This window comes from Atractosteus spatula, chromosome 3, assembly GCF_055471065.1.
Source record: "Atractosteus spatula isolate fAtrSpa1 chromosome 3, fAtrSpa1.hap1, whole genome shotgun sequence".
Taxonomy (NCBI): Eukaryota; Metazoa; Chordata; class Actinopteri; order Semionotiformes; family Lepisosteidae; genus Atractosteus; species Atractosteus spatula.
The window spans coordinates 38,643,595-38,663,720 of NC_142708.1; the positions used below are offsets into that span (position 1 = coordinate 38,643,595).

The window sequence follows — 20,126 nt, forward strand, 5'->3', positions numbered from 1 at the left end:
TGCAGTATGCCGAATAAAATGAAAACTGTATGTCCATGTATTCATTATGGGTGATTTGCTGAAGGAGCTGCAGGTTGGCTATTTAGCAGTCTTATTGCCTGGAGGTAGAAGCTGTTCCGTAATCTGCTGGACTTTGACCGAATGCTTCGGTACAATTTACTTGACGGTAGGAGAGAAAACTGTTGTAGGTGGGATGACTGGGGTCCTTGAGAATACACCTGGACTTCTTAGACATCTAGCTGAGTAGATATCCTGGATGTTTGGTAGCCGATAATGAGCTGCCTTCACCACTCTATGCAGTACTTTGCGATCCCGGGTGGAGCAATTCCCATACCAAACTCTGGTTGACAGAGCTGCTTGTAAGAGCAAGGTTACTTTTGCTAAATTAAATAAAGCTACAGTACAGACAGATTTTAAATTCTTCAAGCAAAATTTGCTGTTTGTCAAAATCTGCTACTTTGAAAGCAGTATACGACTTCTCCAAAGGTACCTTTTGTCTCTCGTGCAAACTTAACAAAGTTTAATTTTTTATAATTCTGAAATTTGAACGGTATGCCTCAGGGACTCGTTATAGTATTGTAGCGAATATGGTTCGCACAGGAAAATCAAAAATACCGCCCCCCATCCCAGCCAGGTCTCGCTGCTCGCTGTTCCAAAGCTTTGTAGCTCCAAAGTATGTGTGAAAAATCTTTTCTTACTCCAGTTATTAATCCAATCTATTTTTACTCATCGGCTATGTAAAAAATATAGGTTAAGGTAAAGGTTAAATTCCAAGCTGAAAAGACAAGACTCAACGTGTCTTCTCTAACTCTTCAGTTTACAGCTCGTCCATCATCATTCATTATTTATATTGTAACAAACAGCAGGCATACAAATGGTACAAGTCGGCTGCACCGTGGTGACAGTACAGCCCTCTACTCCCCTGGAATGTTTTTACAAATATAAGAAGAGGTTCATAATAAGCTATAAAAGTATACTATTTTTATGCATGCTTTGATCACGCTTTGAACCGCCTGGGTGCAGTTCATTATATTACAGTGCTTATTACCACTAAAAGGACAATTAAAAAAAAATAAACGAATGTCAAAATGTTTCCAAAAAGTGCAGTTGTGATGCTTTAGCTGCTTAGATACACGATTCCATATTAATAAAACTATCAAAGTGATGTTAAATCACTACAACATTTATCTTTTTACAATAACAGCAAGTGGTGTTCTTACTACGTATTCCTAGATAAAACGTTATAACTTTTTATGATGCACAGAATATAAGCTTCATAATGTTAGAACAAGCACATTAATACCAGAAGTCATGTAAGTTACCAAGTTAAAGACTTTGACGCATAAAATATTTATGCATAATTAAAATATTTATGATGAAGGTGGAAGGTTGTGTACTTTTGTCCAACTGAGGAATCTTGCTTTTATAAAATATACCGAATTTTTAATGTTTAATGTTTAACATGCTGTAAGACACAGTTAATACAATTGGAAAACTATAATTGGAAAAAGACTGTTCATCAGCATTGACTGTGTCACAACTGACCACATTAATTGCATTCATTACCTCATTATCCAATTACATATCTTTTTTCACTATTTAAGATGGCTGGCTCTCACTGCGCGCTTAACCTAAATGATTTCACAGATTTTTACCTCTCCTTTCGACCCTTGGATTTTACTCTTTTGGACTTTGCTTCACAGACTTGTTTGTCAACTCAGACACTCGCTTTGCATAGGGTTCAACTCGTTTATCGACACTCAGACTGTTTTTCGAAACCGGGTGTTTTCTGGTGACAGCCCAAATGCTACACACGCCACAATCAGCTTTCACATTTCTAAAATGTTCGCTGGACTGCGAACTACTGCATTCTGAATGGCTCGATCTGTACATGCAAATAAGCATCTTATTGCACTTGTGCAAACTTAACTAAACTGAAACTTCCTAGTGTAGAGTTAGGAAACATGTAAATACTGTCAATTTAAAGATGCCCTTAACCTGAAACTGCAATTGAGGTTTTTAAGTGTAAATTTCCCTTTAAATACAAATAATTAAAGCCACTGTGTATAAAATATTTTAATAATTATAATCTAAAATAACAAAATGTCATTAAAAAGACAATAATACAACAGACAAAATGTGAAAAAGCGGGCTTTGATGTCATGAGAAATTCAGTGATACGTCATGCTGTTTTATGAGTTATACTTTATCTGACCATCATGTTCTTCAGCATGAACATACATTTGCAGATTTAATCCACAGGTTAAACTTGAAGAACAGGATAAGCTACAAATGCTTCAACAAATAAAACAGTAAAAACATATGTTCCTGTTATAAATTAATTATTGCTCTCTTGGCTTGTGCTTCTTCACAATTAGGGACAAATGAATGGAGTGCAGGAAGGGTTTTTTTTTACTGTGATCTTACACGTTAATGTAAAACTACAGAGGTTCATACTAGGGCCCCTGTTTGTACAGTAATCAGCCAATGCAATTAGCCTATAATGTGAAATACATTTTTTTAATCAGCACATTCACAAATGTGAAACAAAGAAAAAAACCCAGTGTTTTTTTTTCTGTTTCTGCTTTGCTAATCTAGGCTGTTAAAGTTTGTTAGTTAGAAATTATAAAATTATTAGTTGTGAAAGTAACTGTAGTGGTTTATTTTACTGTTATTTTACATGTAAATGTGTCATCTTCACTGTAAGATGACAATATCGGTGCTGTTTGCCTTGTGCATTTTAAATGGCTGCACCTGTATTAAAGCAATGTCACATATCCTTGAAATGATAAAAAGGGACATCTAAGGCATTTCTCACAAATTTAAACTTCAATCACATGATCTAGGAAAATGGAGAAGCAGTTTCATATTGCACATTGGGAATATATAAGCATAAATTTGATTGAAAAAACTGAAGTCTTCACAGTTAAAGAGCAAAATGACAGAGCACTTCCCAAAGCTGGAGTAACTCCTATAAAACGCCAGAGTGGAAGGGTACCATTAAATGGTTCCACTTCAAAAAAATCTGTAGCCACATGAAAAATTTGGAGACAGAATTCAACAGAAGTTATCAGGAGGAGACAAAATGTAACAAGTCATCACCTTAATCTTTTCTTCAGGTCAGTTTCTTCATTAGAAAACAGACAGCAAAATTTCACCAGGTATTTGAAGAAAGAAGTGAAATTGACATGAATATGACCCCATCCAAAATGACCTAGAACTGAAAGCTATTTTAAGGAACAAAGACTTCTCGGGACTTGTAAATTGACAGCAGTACCCTCTTCTGTCATACTGGGCACTGTAGGCCTACCTTGGTTCCACATACCCCTGTGAGGTGGCTTTTTCCCAGATGAAAATTGTCAAGTTTAAGCATTTGTTTTACAGATGAACTACATGATACAGACTATTTCAAACTACCAGACATCAAAGCACTTTCAGTTGATATTTGAGTTTGTGAGAAACTCAATTTCTGAAGAATAGATCTTGTGTGACATTTAGATTCTAAAAGTAATGTTGTACTTATAAAAAGGTTGGGACCACAGATTCATAAGACAGAATATTCTTTATCAATAAGATTATATAAATACTTGAGGAAATATCATGCCTGTCTTCTGTGTGATAATCTGTAATGGAGCATACCTGCCCTGCGTATTCCACATAATCTTGCTGTCCAGGTTTTGAGCTGGTGCTGGAAGTGGAGGTGGCAGTGCCCTGTTCAGTACGGCACAGAACAATGGCATACCGGTTCAGGTTTCCAGTTCTCTTCACCGTGACACTCACTGTCCCATCTTTCTCACTGACATTGTAGCTGGAAACACAGTGTAATAATGTCAGATTGGAAGTCCTAATATGATTAAATCCAAGGAGCTGATTTAAGCTCTGTGAACCTCCATTATCTGTTACCTTTATTTTTTTCTCTTATTTTAAAATGTTTAGAAAATGGTCTCCATTCTGGAGAAAGGTGATTTTTAGATTACACTGGTAATATGCACTAAACAAGATCATTTCTAAAGTTTGCAGCAGAGAAAAGTTTAATTTCTGATGATTTAAATGGCAGTGTAAACATTTTAAAGAACAAAACTACCATGAGCCAATATGGGTATGGATAAAGGAAATATTGAGGGTATTAATTGTTGCTGTATTTCATTTAGATTTATAAGATGTGGAGCAAAACATGTTGGCCATAAACCTTTGATAGCTGTTCTGAATATATATTTATGTCCACGGTACTGTGTGTTGCATTTCAATCATAATTAATTCACTGCCTTTTGTAAAGGCATGTAGTAAATATGGTGAACATGTACAAAAAAATCCCAGTGCTTAGAACTGCCGAGAGAGTAATTTGTATTAGTTTACCTTGTATATTCAAAGCTGATGAGTGACCACTGTATGTGGAACACATTGTCACTGACCACATTGGGTTTGCTGTCCTTCACCAGAAACTTGAATGTGTCCATTGTTTCCAGAATATTCTCCTCATTGAGTACATAGCGAATCAGGCCCAGGTTAATATCAGCTATGTAATGCAAAAAGAGAAACAGTATTCAACAAACTGATATGTAATGTGTATATGAATAAGAAGAGCTGTTTATTTTACTGGTAGGTTAATTCTTCTTAAGCCTTCTAGGCAAGCAGGCCCAGGCATGTTTCTGTTTGTCTGCGTGCACCCAGTGATGGACACGATTCCTGTGTATTGTGTATCGTGCCTTGCACAATTGCTTGCTGGGACAGGCTCTGGCATCCCTGTGACACTTAATTGGATAAAGTGGTTATAAAATGGATGGATAATAAGTAATGTTGTAGAATTTGTTCAGAAAATGGCAATACGCCATAACCTTGGAAAAGGGTTAAAATGGTTTGCTGTAATTATATTGTGTAAGTTTAACAGCTGCAATAAAATTAAAAAAAAGCTTAGACAACTGTAGAAAAGAACATTGCAAAATAGTTAAATTTAGCTTAATCTAGCCAACAGTATTAAAAGCTATATGCATGGTTTCTGCATGGGTTGTACCTTGAGTAAAAATTGTAATTGGAGTGCCAGGTTTAAGCTTGGTTTCCAAGTATCCATGTTTTGGTTCAGCGGTGATTTCGTAAACCAACTGTCTGTCCTCTGTGTCTGGGTCCATTGTCAGAAGCTCCTTTTTTGTTATCAGGTTGGTGGCCTAGCATGGAAGACAGATATTAATTTTAAGGATTCTGTGCTTTGCTGTAGGTCATTACAATAAATCAATTCCTTTCTGTGTCCAACAGACAGCTGTATGAGAAGCAATAACCCTTTGCATTTTCACGGGGGGTGTATAAAATTAAGAAATATTCCAAACATAAGTATTGTAAGAGGACCAGAGGAAGGGTCATCCAGGATAGGTATTTTAGGAACGATCTGCTCACAATACTTGACTTAGACCTGACCAAGACGGCCGCTAAGAGAAACCAGCTGACCCGCAGATGGAAAGGGCTCAGTCTGAAAGACAACGAGACGCAGGTGGGTCTCATCAGGAAACAAAATATATATGCCCCGGAAATGGTGAACCGGCACGGAAGCCAGTAGGTGAATGCGTTTTGGAGGAGATAGTGGAGTTTGGTTGGTGTGGATAAAGATTTAAGGACAACGGATTTACGGAATAAATAAAGGATAATGGTATACGGTTTGTGATTTGGACTCGGCGCGGATTTGTGGGATTTTACGGACTTTTGGAACACGGACTGAATAAGGATAGAGAAAACGGATTGCGGACTGGTTTGGAAGATGGATGAAAGAAAGAAAAGGCGAAAACTTCACGAAAATAAAAGAAGAGTGTGTGGTGTGAGTACTTTCGTATTTAGTACATAAACCTATTCCCCGGGAGGCACCACAATTGGTGGAGAATGCGGGCACCCCGCTGATCGGGACTAAGACTTGTGGAAATAAAAAGTTTACTTTTTTTTTCTCTTCTCTCTCGGTTTGGGTGTGAACTCTCGCTAAGAACAATGGAACAACTGATACAACAATTGTCCCAAGCCACCCTAACCCAGTTCCAGGGTTTAAAGGGACAACAAGAAGCCATACAGGCACAGCAGGAGGCTAATAAAATTCAAACGGAGATGAACCAACGAATTATAGAAGAGCAGAATTTGGTGAGAGAGGAATTGCAAAGATTAGGAGAAGAAATTAGACGGTCCTCAGTAACAGGGAGAGAACCCAGTAATATGGAAGAAATTGGGCTTCAAAAGATGACAGAGCTCAATGATGTGGAAGCATATTTAACCACTTTTGAGAGAACAGCTGCCAGGAATGCATGGCCCAGAGAGCAATGGGCAGGGAGAGTAGCGCCTTATTTAATTGGGGAAGCCCAAAAGGCTTATTATGATTTAAAAGAAGAGGATGCTGAGAACTATAAAACTCTAAAAAAGGAGATTTTGGCAAGATTAGGGGTAACCACGGCGATACGAGCAGTCCGGTTCCATAACTGGAAGTATCAAATAGACAAGCCCACTAGATCTCAGATGTTTGACCTGGTACATCTGGCGAAGAAATGGCTTCAGCCAGAAGAACTAAACTCGGGGCAAGTGGTATAAAGAGTAGTATTGGACCACTTTGTGAGGAGTCTGCCTGTTCACTTGAAAAGAAAAGTGAGTGATTGGGATCCCCAGACCTTAGACCAGGCGCTTGATTTAGTGGACCGACAGCATGCCACAGAAGCCTTGATTAAGGAATAGAGAGGGGAATTTCGAAAAGAGGAGAAGAGGAAACCTGAGAGTTCAGGGAGTGGAATGAAATTTCAGTCACTAAAGTACAGGGACCATCGAGGTCCTCCACAATTTAAGACATCTTTTCAGGAAAGATCGGTTCAAAAGCCCCGACCATGGAAAGAGTCCCGTAGATGTTTTAAGTGTCATAAAGAGGGACATTTGGCCAGTAATTGTCCCAACTGGGGTGAACCTATGCAAGTGGACACCAGAGAGGAAGCCAAGTGCAACTACCTCACGGCAAGCGTCCCGTCCTGTGAGGCTCCCCACATTGCTAAAATCAAGGTAGGGGAAAAGCCTGTCGAGGCCCTGTTAGACTCTGGAAGTATGGTGACCCTGGTGACCTCTACAGCACTACCTGAAGGAACCAAGGTCAGGCAAGCGGAGGGGATGCCTATTACATGCATTCATGGGGAAACTAAGGTGTATCCATCTGTGAAAGTTTCCATCACTACAGAAATGGGAATGTATAGTTCGACTGTAGGGGTGGTTGAACAATTACCTTACCCTGTGGTGTTGGGACGTGACTGTCCCCACTTTCTCCAAATTTTGAATACTGTCCAGTGGCTAGGCAAGATCCACTCCCCTGTCCAGGAGATTCGGACGATAACACAGATTCCCCTGGAGAGGTGGACCAATCAGGAGAAGGCTTGGAACTTGGAGATGAGTTCTTAAATATGGATTTACCGGACTGGGAGCCACCCGAACATCGAGGTAGGTTTGGAACGGCCTAGTTGGAAGATGGGAATTTAAGACATGCATGGGGACATGTGAGAAAAATTGAGGGGAAGTTGTGTAATAATAATAGTCCCCTGAATTACCCTTATTTTATGGTAAAAGACAATCTCCTCTATCAGGTGCAGAAGAGGGGACAAGAAGAAGTGGAGAAACTCCTCATTCCCCGAGCCTACCAGTCAAAACTCCTCAACTTGGCCCATAGCCACCTCTTGGGAGGACACCTGGGCGTGAAGAAAACGGCTGAAAGACTACTTTCTCAATTTTTCTGGCCCGGAATATACAAGGCCATCGAGAGATATTGTCGGGAATGCCCAGCATGTCAGAAAACTGCCCAACAACCTTATTATAAAAACCCTCTGATTCCCCTCCCAATAATGGATACTCCTTTTGAGCAGATTGGGATGGACTAAGTGGGACCCTTGATTAAAACTACAAAGGGACATCAGTATATACTGGTAATAGTAGACTATGCCACGAGGTACCCCGAAGCCATTCCTCTGAGGGCAGCTACGGCCAAAAACATAACTAGAGAGCTAGTGCACATTTTCTCTAGAGTGGGAATCCCTAAGGAGATCTTAACCGATCAATGGACTCCTTTTATGTCAAAGGTCATGCAAGACCTAAGTAAGCTTTTGGGTATTCATCAAATCAGAACCTCAGTTTATCACCCGCAAACAGATGGACTAGTGGAGCGCTTTAATAAAACCCTGAAAAGCATGCTGAGGAAGGCCATGCAAAAGGACGGCAAAAATTGGGATCAATTGCTCCCTTATCTATGTTTGCTATCCGAGAAGTACCGCAGGCCTTGACTGGGTTCTCTCCTTTTGAGTTATTATACGCTCGGAGACCACGGGGATTATTAGACCTGGTCAAAGAGTCCTGGGAGCATCAACCTTCACCATTACAGACTGTCATTGAACATGTGGAACAAATGAGGGAAAGAATAAACGTTGTTCCCATTGTGAAGGAAAATCTGGAGAAGGCCCAGGCGCAGCAACTGCAGATTTATGATAGGGGAGCTATAGTGCGAGAATTTCAGCCAGGGGACAAAGTTTTGCTATTGGTCCCGACCCCGGAATGTAAATTCCTGGCCTCCTGGCAGGGGCCTTATGAGGTGGTGGAAAAAATGGGTCCGGTCACTTATAAAGTTAAGCAACCTGACAAACGACGACAGCATTAAAATCTACCATGTGAATTTACTAAAGAGATGGCATGGTGCAGAAGTTCTGCTCACCCACTTCTCCCCTGACCCTTTGGAAGAAGAAACAGGTGCCGTCGCTGTGGGGGACCTGGCTCCGGCGCAGAAGCAAGAATTACAAGAGTTCCTGTCGCAAAACAAAGATGTTTTTTCCTAAAGTCCTGGTTGAACCCACCTCATTCAACACAAGATTATCACGGAACCAGGAAAAAGGGTAAGGCTGGCCCCCTGTCGAGTACCTGAAGCCAAAAGGAAACTAATTAAGGAAGAGGTAGAAAAAATGTTAAGAATGGGGATAATGGAAGAATCCCATAGCGAGTGGGCTAGTCCCATCGTACTGATACCAAAGCCAGACGGAACTATTAGGTTCTGTAATAACTTCAAAAGATTAAATGAGATCTTGCTGTTTGACGCATACCCTATGCCTCGTATAGATGAGCTAATTGAGCGATTAGGTAACGCCCGATGTATCAGTACGCTAGACCTTACGAAGGGATATTGGCAAGTACCCCTAGCCGAAGAAGCTAAAGCCAAGACCGTGTTTGCCACCCCGGAGGGGCTATACCAGTATCGGGTCCTTCCGTTTGGTTTACTCTTGCTACGTTTCAGCGATTAATGGACCGAATACTCAGACCTCATCGAGATTTTGTGGCTGCCTACCTAGATGACGTCGTAATTCATAGCACGACTTGGGAACAACACCTACTACACTTGGGAGCAGTAACGGGAGCTTTGCGAGAAGCAGGATTAACCGCTAATCCAAGCAAATGTTGTCTAGGGACCCAGGAAGCCAATTATCTCGGTTATACGATTGGGAGGGGAATGATCATGCCACAAGAACAGAAGGTCCGGTTAATTAGAAACCTAAAAGAAGCCTAAACCTTCTACAAAGAAGCAAATAAGAACGTTTTGGGGATTAGCAAGTTACTATTGTCGGTTCATTTCAGGATTTGCCTCCATTGCCGCCCCATTGCACGACTTAACAAAGACGAGTTGCCCTGAAAAAATAAAATGGACAGAAAGGGAAGAGAGGGCCTTTCAAGAACTAAAAAGTACTTTATCATCTCAACCGGTCTTACAGGTACCTAATTTTACCAAAACATTCATGGTACAAACTGATGCATCTGACACTGGGATTGGAGCCATACTGTCGCAAGAAGTTGAAGGATTGGAGCACCCCATTTTGTATATTAGCCGTAAATTAAGCCCTGCGGAAAAATATTATTCCACAATCGAAAAAGAATGTCTTACAATAAAATGGGCCCTGGATTATTTAAGATATTTATTGGGAAGACGATTTATCTTGTATACTGACCATGTGCCACTAACCTGGTTGTTAAGGAACATGGACAAAAATGATCGGATTACACGATGGGGCCTTAATCTCCAGAGGTTTCAGTTCCAAATGGTTTATAGACCGGGAAGAAAACAAGGTAATGTCGATGCCCTCTCACGAATGCATTGTTTCTTTTCCAGACAGCCCGAGGACGGGGCTGATCTCAGGGGAAGGGTATGTAAGAGGACCAGAGGAAGGGTCATCTAGGACAGGTATTTTAGGAACAATCTGCTCACAATACTTTACTTAGACCTGACCAAGACGGCCGCTAAGAGAAACCAGCTGACCCGCAGATGGAAAGGGCTCAGTCTGAAAGACAACGAGACGCAGGTGGGTCTCATCAGGAAACAAAATATATATGCCCCAGAAACAGTGAACCGGTGTGGAAGCCAGTAGGTGAATGTATTTTGGAGGAGATAGTGGAGTTTGGTTGGTGTGGATAAAGATTTAAGGACAACGGATTTACGGAATAAATAAAGGATAACGGTATACGGTTTGTGATTTGGACTCGGCGCGGATTTGTGGGATTTTACGGACTTTTGGAACACGGACTGAATAAGGATAGAGAAAACGGGTTGTGGACTGGTTTGGAAGACAGACGAACGAAAGAAAAGGCGAAAACTTCACGAAAATAAAAGAAGAGTGTGTGGTGTGAGTACTTTCGTATTTAGTACATAAACCTATTCCCCCGGAGGCACCACAATATGTATTGATTCTTATTCAGCATAATTTGGTATTTTGTCACAGCTGGTAAGCAAAAATAGAGAAATCATGAAATCACTATGAAAGTACACAATACACAGTTGTATGCAAAATTATAGGCATCTCTGGTCAAATTGAATGTTTCAGTGAATCTCTAAGTGAAAAGCAGTTGACAAGTTCTGCTGGATACAATTTGAAACTTTTTTATTTACATTTTTGTAGATATTCAAAATAATAAAATACTGAATATAGCAAATGTAAATGTTTGAACACGCTGTCAGTCAGTACTTGGTAACACCACCAGCAGAAATCACAGCCCCCAAACATTTCCTGTAGCCAGCTATGAGTCTTTCTATTCTTGCTTTTGGATTTTATTCCCACTCTTGCATGCAGTGCATGTTTGAGATCTCCCCAAACATTTTCAATAATATTCAAGGCAGGGGACTATGAAGTAGTTCAAGTAGGTAACTGCACATGTGTAGGCTGCAAAGGAACAAGTAAAAGTTTATTCCATGCTGAAAATTATTTCTCTTCTTTTTTTCTCATTTCAGCATGGAATAAACCTTTACTTGTTCCTTTGCAGTAAAGCCCATTCCAAAACTGTGATCTTTCATTCCTGTAAATACTCATGGTTGATTTTGAGGTGTTTTAGATCGCTGTCTTGCTAAAATATCCAACCTGTTTTCAATTTCTTCACTGACTCTGGGACATTAGCTTCTAGGATTTGTCATATTTAGTTGAATCCATTCTTCCTTCCACCTGCACAATATTTCCTGTGTTACTGGCTGCCAACCCCAAAACATAACGGATCCATCTCCATGCTTAACTGTTGGCAAAGTGTTCTTTTCTTTAAATGCTTCACCCATTATTCTCCAAATTTTCCAAATATCTATTGTGTTTGTAGCCAAAACGTTCAAGTTTCATTTTATTAGTCCATAACACTTTGTTCTAAAAAGTTTCTAGCTTATTAGGGTTTTGTTGTGCATATTTTAGACGTTGTGATGATTTGTCATGAGGTCATAGGTAAGATTTCCTTCTTCTTTCCTTTCAAGTCCTCAGACTGCTTAGAGGAGCTCATGGTTGTTGAAAGTAGGCAGAACAACAATCACAACTTGAGAGGTTAGAAGTGTCAGAGTATTTGCTCAGCCATGCAAAGATTATATCACCTTCTCTTCACTTATTCATTGAAACACAGTTTAACCAGGGGTGCCTAATCTTTTGCACATAACTATATATATAAAAGGTGTACGTTTCACGGCAAGGGTACATAATGCTTATTTAAAAGCTTTCTTCACCTTGTTTTCCATGTACTCAAGCCACTGCAGTCCCAAGTTGGTTACTATACGAGGGGTTCCATCATCTACTGGAAGGATATCTATCTTAAATTTCTGGGGAGCTGCTGTAACAATCTGAGAAAAAAGAAAAAAAAATACTTGGTAAAGCTTCTTAGTGCATACAATCACTACACACGATGTCTTAAGAGCTATTTGAAGTAGCACCTTTTGCAAACACCCCTCAATACATGCTATAATTGAGCCTGGGAATAATAAAAGATAAAGACACTGATAGCTACAAGAACTACAATTTTAAATTTTAGACCAGCAAAATACTTTCCTAATTAGATACTGCCTATACAAAAATCCTTCCCAATCATACTAAATTATTATTTGTCAAAATGTTAATTCACAGGATGGGGAAATGCCACAGCTGTAAAATGTTGATTTTGATAGATGGCTCCAATAAAAAAAATACCCAGTGTGTACATACAGTGATATGACTCTAGACAATGAAGACAAAGTTCTCTGCTTTCTGTCATCTTGCCTGCTACATTTTGCTGAATAATACAAAGGAGGTTTTTTTTGTAGAATTAACTTGAAAAAAACATTGTTTAAACAAAGGGGGGGGGGTTGAATTCTCACAGTCTTACAACATTGTTTAGCTACAATGTTCATAAACATTGTTTAGCTACAGATGCAGCCACTCAGAATGCCCATGGTGTTCTGCGGTGTGCTGCAAAAAACATGCTGCTGTACCTTGAAAGGTACCACCCAGCACCTTTTTAATTTTTCAGATAATCTGATGCTGGACTGCAATACTCTGTAAAACTGCTAGGTGATGCAATGAATCCTTAAAGTGTTGTGTGTCTAACAAACTGTAAATCCACTCGGTCAATTCCTGATATTATGCATTTTTACTATTAGAGAAAAAGTCTTTATTTATTTTTAATGGGTGCACTGACCAAGAATCAAATCTGGGACCTGGGCAAAAATTCTACCATTGAACCAAAGGATCATTCAGTTTGGACAAGTTAAAAATCTCAAGAGTTACTTTTTCCATTTTCTACAAGAGTTTCAATGAAACTACAAGCATTTTATTTCCTATCAATTTCTTTAGCCAGGGAAGATTCTCTTGGCAGTGTATGGCATCACAGCAAAGTCATCTTGCGGTAATGAGTTTTGATGTGCAATCTGAGTGGCTCCATCAATATGTCTCGGAATCTTTCTTTCCTCTTACCTCCTTCTCCCCCTCCTTGACAACAAAGAACAGGTTAGTGCCATCTGATACAGTAAATGTAAACCGATCTTTGAGGGAATTACTGCCATCATGGTTATAACTAATGCGGTTCTGGTAGATATCATCCATGGTGAAGGTGGTGGTTTGGCGAAAGTGCTGCCCATTGTTGGTTCGTTCAATGGTGCCATGGCGAGGTGCTTGTACTATGGTGAAGATGATGGAATCTTCCTGTATTGGTAAGACAGGAAAAACATAAGATATGATTCAATTTCAAATTTTGCATATGACAAAACTCAGGTAATAAAAGAAAGTTTATTATTGGAGATGCCAAATATACAGTAGTCGGGTTCTTTTATGCTTTTATTTAGGAAGCAACATACTTTTCTTGTTGTCAGAAAGCCCCTGGATGCCCCATTGTCTCAGCATGCATCTGTCCCACAACTCACATCTCAGCCTTTCTTGACAGCCTTATGAGACCACTGGTTGACAGGCTTCCTTCATATATTAAGGACACTAACCACACTCTACAAGTTTTAAACGATTTCCTGTATCAGGGCCCAGAATGATTCATTTTTACCATGGGTATCACATCCTTATACACCATAATTCCCCACAATGACGGTCTTACAGCCCTCAAACTGATACTGGACAAATGCACAGTGCTTGATCCACAGTGCTTAGATCCTTTGCATTCAATAACCCTTTTTAACAGCAGGTCAGTGGAGCTGCCATGGTGACAAGGATGGGACCCAGGTATGCTAATATTTTTGCTGGCTGGGTAGAAGAATGCTTCTTGATTTCCTACACCAGCTTTGTCCCTGACCTCTACAGGAGACACATTGATGACTGCGTCACTGCTGCCACATTCTCCAACAGCCAGCTAGAGCATTTCCTGCATCATTTCACCAACTTTCACCCATCCCTCAAGTATAAAGTTAACATGTCTTCTGTTACTCTTCCGTTTCTAGACATAAACCTATCCATTAACCATGCACAACTCTCTACTTCTTTATATTACAAATGCACAGATTCACATAGCTATCTCCTGTACAATTCCTTCCACCCCACACATACTAAAAACTCTCTCCCCTTTTCACAGCTCCTCAGGTTCTGACAACATTGCAGTGATGGCATGATCTTCCATAACCAAGCCCTCAAAATGCACTCTTTTTTATTAACAGAGGATACCCCACTCACGTTACTGAAAGGGTTGTCTCCCAAGCCAAAAATAGCCCTAGGATCATCAACCCAATTAGGAACACCTGGACTCACAAATGGATTCAATTGGTGCTTCCCTACGACCCTAATGCTCTATCTATTCCCAGGGCCATTAATGACAACTTCCCCATCTTATAGGATGATCTTTACTGGTACCTTCTTTTCTTTTCATCTCATACCACTGACCACCTAATCTGCGTAACCTTCTTGTTCACGGCTCCATTGACCGTCCACAGCAATCATCCATACCAAGCTGCAGTACTTTACCATGCAACAGAACTCATTGCATCACCTGTAAATATATCCAATTTTCATGCCCATTCAAGACCCCTCTGGACTTTCTGGATCACCCAGATCACATCATGTATTTTCAGCAACCTTATTTACTGCATCTCCTGCAGAAAATGCCCAGATATTTACATTGCATTGGTGAGACAGGAAGGAGACTGGGAGACCATTTCATGGGACATGTTCAAACCAATAGATCCCATTTTACCTCCAACAGCCATGATCATACTGTTCTTTCCATCTGCATCCTCACAGAGGGGTTTCAGAACTCCTACTGCAGAAAGACATCTGAAACCAAAATTATCCTGAAACTAGGATCACACCTCCCCTCTACTCTTAATGACTGCTCTTATTGTCTCCTTCTAATCCTCTCTATTCACTTGCAGTTTTTGACTTCACACCTCTCTTCCAGGGAAGAAAGGAGTGTTGATTCTTCCAGGAGTGTTGATACTCCTTCTCTCCTGCTCCCCGCCACCTCTCAACTACACTTTTTTTTCTTCCAAGCTGCCGGTTTACTTCTCTCCTTCACACAGAAAGAATTCTCCACAGCCAAAACATTGTGTCTCTTAACTCTTCAACATGGAATAAACCTTTACCTGTTCCATATTTATCTTGTTGCCCTGTCAACATATTGCACAGTGTTTCAACATACTTAAGTGTTTCAGGAATAGAATTTTGTGTTTCTGGGGCTGTAGAACATACAGTGGATATAAAAAGTCTACACACCCTTATTGAAATAGCAGGGTTTTGTGATTTTGAGCCAGAAATCAAGTTAAATCATGTTTGACATTTTTCCCTCTTTAATGTGACCCTGCAACCAACAAAATTAAAGAGAAAAACAAATAGATAATTATTAGGAAATATAATTGAAATTAAAAAACCTAGAACACCCTGGTTGCATAAGTGTGAGCAACCCCCCCCAACTAATACTTTGTGGAAGTATTAGTTTTTTGCATTTACCTTTTGCATTTATTACAGCAGTAAGTCTTTGTGAATAAGTCTCTATCAACTTTGCACACCTGGACTTTGCAATTTTATCCTGCTCTTCCTTGCAAAAAAGTTAAAGCTCCTTCAAATTGCCAGGGGATCTCCTGTGCACAGCCCTCTTTAGGTCATTTCACAGGTTTTCTATGGGATTGAGGTCTGGGCTCTGACTGGGCCATTCCAAGACTTTGATCTTCCTTTTCTGAAGCCATTCCTTGTGTTGTAACAGACAAATAAGTTCTGGATCCCGAGATGAACTTTAAACAGATGAGTTTTATTGCATGCAAGTGTAGCGGTAAGGCTTATTAAAATACAGGAATTAAGTTTTCTTCTCCCTTGCCAGTCCCTCTCTCTTTCATCTCAGTGGTGCTTAATACAGAGAGGCCATTCCATTTGGTTCACAATTAAGGTGTTTTTCTAGCTGATAGAGTGTCCTGATAAGGAACAACTCCCAATTCCTGATATTCTCCACCAACCTTAATAAATGTTAATCTCTGGCGCCTTAAAGTCTGAGATTCCAAGGGAAAGTGTTATTCAAAGTTGGTTTACAACCCTAAGGTCAGAGGGTGTGGTTACTCATCATCAGCCAATCAGTAACTGGTAGGGCAGGTTAACCCCACGTGGGTCTCTGATGCCCATGAAACTTTCAACCAATGAACAACCTGCAGTTCCTCCAGGCAAAACAGGCAACACAGAGCGCCAGTAGAACAGTTCCCAGGGGCAGAACAGTTCCAGAGTGCAGACCAGTTCCCAAGGGCAGAACAGTTCCCAGGAGCAGGACATTCTCGCAGAGCGCCTGCTGGACATTCAGCTCAGGCCTCCTCCTGAACATCCTCAGACTCAGCCTGGACTACCACGTAATGGCCAGTGTGTCCGAGTGCAGAACTTTCCTTTGTTCTAGGAGTCGAGGACGGAGGTTGCCAGCGCGTAACCAAAGGATCCACCCGAGGTTAGCATCAGCAGCAAGCCTCGTGAACAGGTCGGAACTGTGGACAGCTAAGGATTCGGGACTAGCGCTTCATCAGGAACGAACCGGTCTTCTTCCCGACCTACTGGGACCCGCAGTCACTTTTCTCCTGTGCACAAACTTAGCTAGTTTCAGCCAACACTAACTAGCCGGTCTTCAGAGAGCATCAGCGGCGCATCGCGCAGGAATCTCTCCCACAACATCGCAAGCAGCACCACTGCCTGGCGCCGATTGGACCGCAACAAGCTTGCCACTGCTTCCTTGTGTCTGCAGGAGATCTGAATCCCCACAGATTGGATGAGTATTCAACATTCTGCATTACTGCTCGAGAATTCAATTGTTATCTCAACCAGTTGATATCAATTTAATTCCTAAGAGTTATGTACTTGTTTAGAGTATCTCTAGTGTTGAAGTTGTAACCGAGTTCATTTACGAAACGGTCTAAATGAATGATATACTGAATGTATGTCCCTCTTGGTATTTGTAACTCTTTGTGACTGAAAATATGTCTTTGGTATTCTGCTAACCCTCACGATAAGATCTGTTATGTTTATATGCACGTTTTATGTATTAATAAATGTATTATCATGTATTAGTACCTGTGTGTGTGCGTTGTTTGAATTATCCCACAAGGTTGGATTCTAATACCATCAAAAGAATAATTTTGTGACTTACTGCTACAATTAAGAATTGCCCCAGTAAATGCACAACCCCTACATTACTAGTGCCTCATGAGAGGACACTACACAAGGAACAATAAAACCAAAGTATTGTTCAAAGTATCGGTACAAAACCTCCAGTTTATATAGCCCTTTTCTGCTGCTTCTGACATAACTCATTACTGTGGTAATGGGGGGAGGTCATGGTGTTCGGACAGTTCACAGACTTTGGCCAAATGGTCAGTGTTAGGTTTCCTTCCTTGGGAAGGGGGGTTTCTAGCTGGCATCTGGAATCCTTATCAGTTATCCCCTTTTCCTGTCATAACTCTAAGCCTGGAATGTCTTGTGTCACAAGACGTACAGTCCTTGTGCAGAAAGGAATCAGTTAACCCCTTCTTTACATCTTATATCTTTCTTCACTTGGTTGACTTGGATCTGTGCTTTGAGTCGTTATCATGTTGAAAGGTGAAATTCCTCTTCATTTTCAGCTTTCTGACAGAGGGCAGCAGGTTTTGTGCCAAAATATCTTGATATTTGGAGGTAGTTAGTATCACATCTATCTTGACTAGGAGCCCCTGTCCCAGCTGAAGAGAAGCAACCCCAAAGCATGATGCTGCCACCACCATGTTTCACAGTAGGTATGGTGTTCTTTGGATGATGAGCTGTGTTGTCTTTGCGCCAAACATATCTTTCAGAATTAAGGCCAAAAAGTTCAACCTTTGTCTCATCAGACCATAAGACATTTTCCCACATGGTTTGGGGTGACTGTATTTTTTTCCAAATTTAGACGGAATTGGATGCTCTTTTTTGTGAGAAATGGCTTCCGTCTTGCCATCCTACCCCATAGCCCAGACATGTACAGAATACGGGAGATTGTTGTCACATGCAAGGAGTGACCAGTACCTGCCGTAAATTCCTGAAGCTCCTTTAATGTTACTTTAGGCCTCTTTGTAGCCTCCCTGATAAGTTTTCTCCTTGTCATCAACTTTGGAGGGTCGCCCTGATCTTGGCAATGTCCCTGTGGTGCCACTTATTTTCTCCACTTATTGATGATTGTCTTCAGAGTGCTCCATGATACATCTAATGCCTTTGATATTCTTTTATACCCCTCTCCTGATCAGAAACTTTCAACAATAAGATCCCATAGATGTTTTGTCAGCAACCACGAAGGTTTCAAGGAAATCCTACAGGAACAGCTGATTTAAATTTGGGATTCATCAGAATCACTTTCATTGATGGCAGGTGTATGCTGCTTACCTTTGGTTATGATTTTCAATGTGATTGGTAACTTGGAACACAGCTACAGCCCCCATTACAAAAAAAGGGTGTGCACACTTATGCAACCAGGATGTTGTAGGTTTTTTAATTTCAATTATTTTTCCTTATAATTATCTATTTGTTTTTCTCTTGAATTATGTTGGTTGCAAGGTCACATTAAAGATGGAAAAACGTCTGACATGATTTATCTTGATTTCTGGCTTTACATCACAAAAACCTGCAATTAAAATAAGGGTGTGTAGACTTTTAATATCCACTGTAGATCTCCGAGACACATTTGTATATAGTATATAGTGTTACTAGTATACACGTTTTTCAGTTTAGTGTTGTGTGTTATTGCTTATTGTTAATGAATATTTGTTAATGTTTGAGTCAGATTTTACTCCATCAACAGAACTGCCAGAGAATACAAAAATGTATTATTTTTATTTTCCTGACCCTCCCATTTTTTAACAATATTAATGAAATTACTTTTATGTACATGTAATTTTCTATGAATTTAGAAAAAGTCAAAGAAAAGTATGAAGATATAAAGAAAGCTGATCAATAATAAACTTAAAAGTCTTTTAGGAAGCTTTGAATGAATGCCAACAATCTGCAGCTGTTCTTAGACCCATAAGATCTATGCTTGTGAGAATAAAAAATAGAAATAACAAACCACTTATAGCCATGAGATCATAATTTAACTACTATCAAGTCCTTTGTGGGAATGCTCTCTTTTTAAACAAATCTTGATTTTTTTTAAATGGGAGTTTGAAAAGAAGTTGATAATCTTTTGTAAATGCAGCTTTGGGTCTTAGATGTCAGTTTCATATGTTTGTTCAGTCATGCAGTTTTTCCCAGAGAAAGAAAAACATGCAGTATTGGTGACAGCCTACCTCTGTGTCAGCATCTGTTGTCTTGAGCTCAAACTCAGTGATGGTCTTTCTCATACCCTCCTGCACACGCATCCCAGGAACCTGAACTATGGGAAGGGAGTCATCCACTGGACGAATTGTGATGTAGAACGTCTGGGTAATCTGGAAGTTACATAAGGGGCTCTTGTTTTAAAATCTGCATTGTGCAGGAATCTTTTTATCTCTTTCATTTTATTTAAACCAATAATAACAAGTACATCAACTTGGAGAAATATTGTATGCTCTTTCAGGTTCACAAACTTAATAGCATTAATTAGAGTAATTAGAAACACACTAAATCATCCATCCATTTTCTAACCATTTCGTCCAATTCAGAATAGTGTGGGAGCTGAAGCTGATTCTGGCAAACAATGAGCATAAGGCAGGATAACCTTGGATGTCAGTTCTTCACAGGGCACACACACACCAGGGGCAATTTCTCCAGAAGCCAATTAACCTACCAGTATGTCTTTGGACTATGGGAGAAAACCAGATTACCTGGCCAAAACTCAAGCAAACGGAAAAACACACAGATAACACCTCAGGTCCAGAATTGATCCCAAGACCCCAGCACTGGAAGGCAGCAATGCTAACCATTGAGCCAGCATGCCACCCCACACAT

General features: G+C 40.2%; 1 protein-coding gene across 1 annotated transcript in view; it reads right to left on the reverse strand.

Annotated features, from left to right (window-relative positions):
* fras1 (Fraser extracellular matrix complex subunit 1) overlaps window positions 1-20,126 on the reverse strand; it is a 352,881-nt gene that overhangs the window by 65,820 nt on the left and 266,935 nt on the right. Inside the window, exons 48-53 of the mRNA XM_088911421.1 lie at window positions 19,487-19,627; window positions 13,215-13,442; window positions 11,996-12,109; window positions 5,012-5,162; window positions 4,357-4,516; window positions 3,640-3,808 (exon numbers count right to left, since the gene is read on the reverse strand). Of these exons, the coding sequence (XP_088767547.1) occupies window positions 3,640-3,808; window positions 4,357-4,516; window positions 5,012-5,162; window positions 11,996-12,109; window positions 13,215-13,442; window positions 19,487-19,627 (963 nt within the window). The remainder of the gene's footprint in view (window positions 1-3,639; window positions 3,809-4,356; window positions 4,517-5,011; window positions 5,163-11,995; window positions 12,110-13,214; window positions 13,443-19,486; window positions 19,628-20,126) is intronic.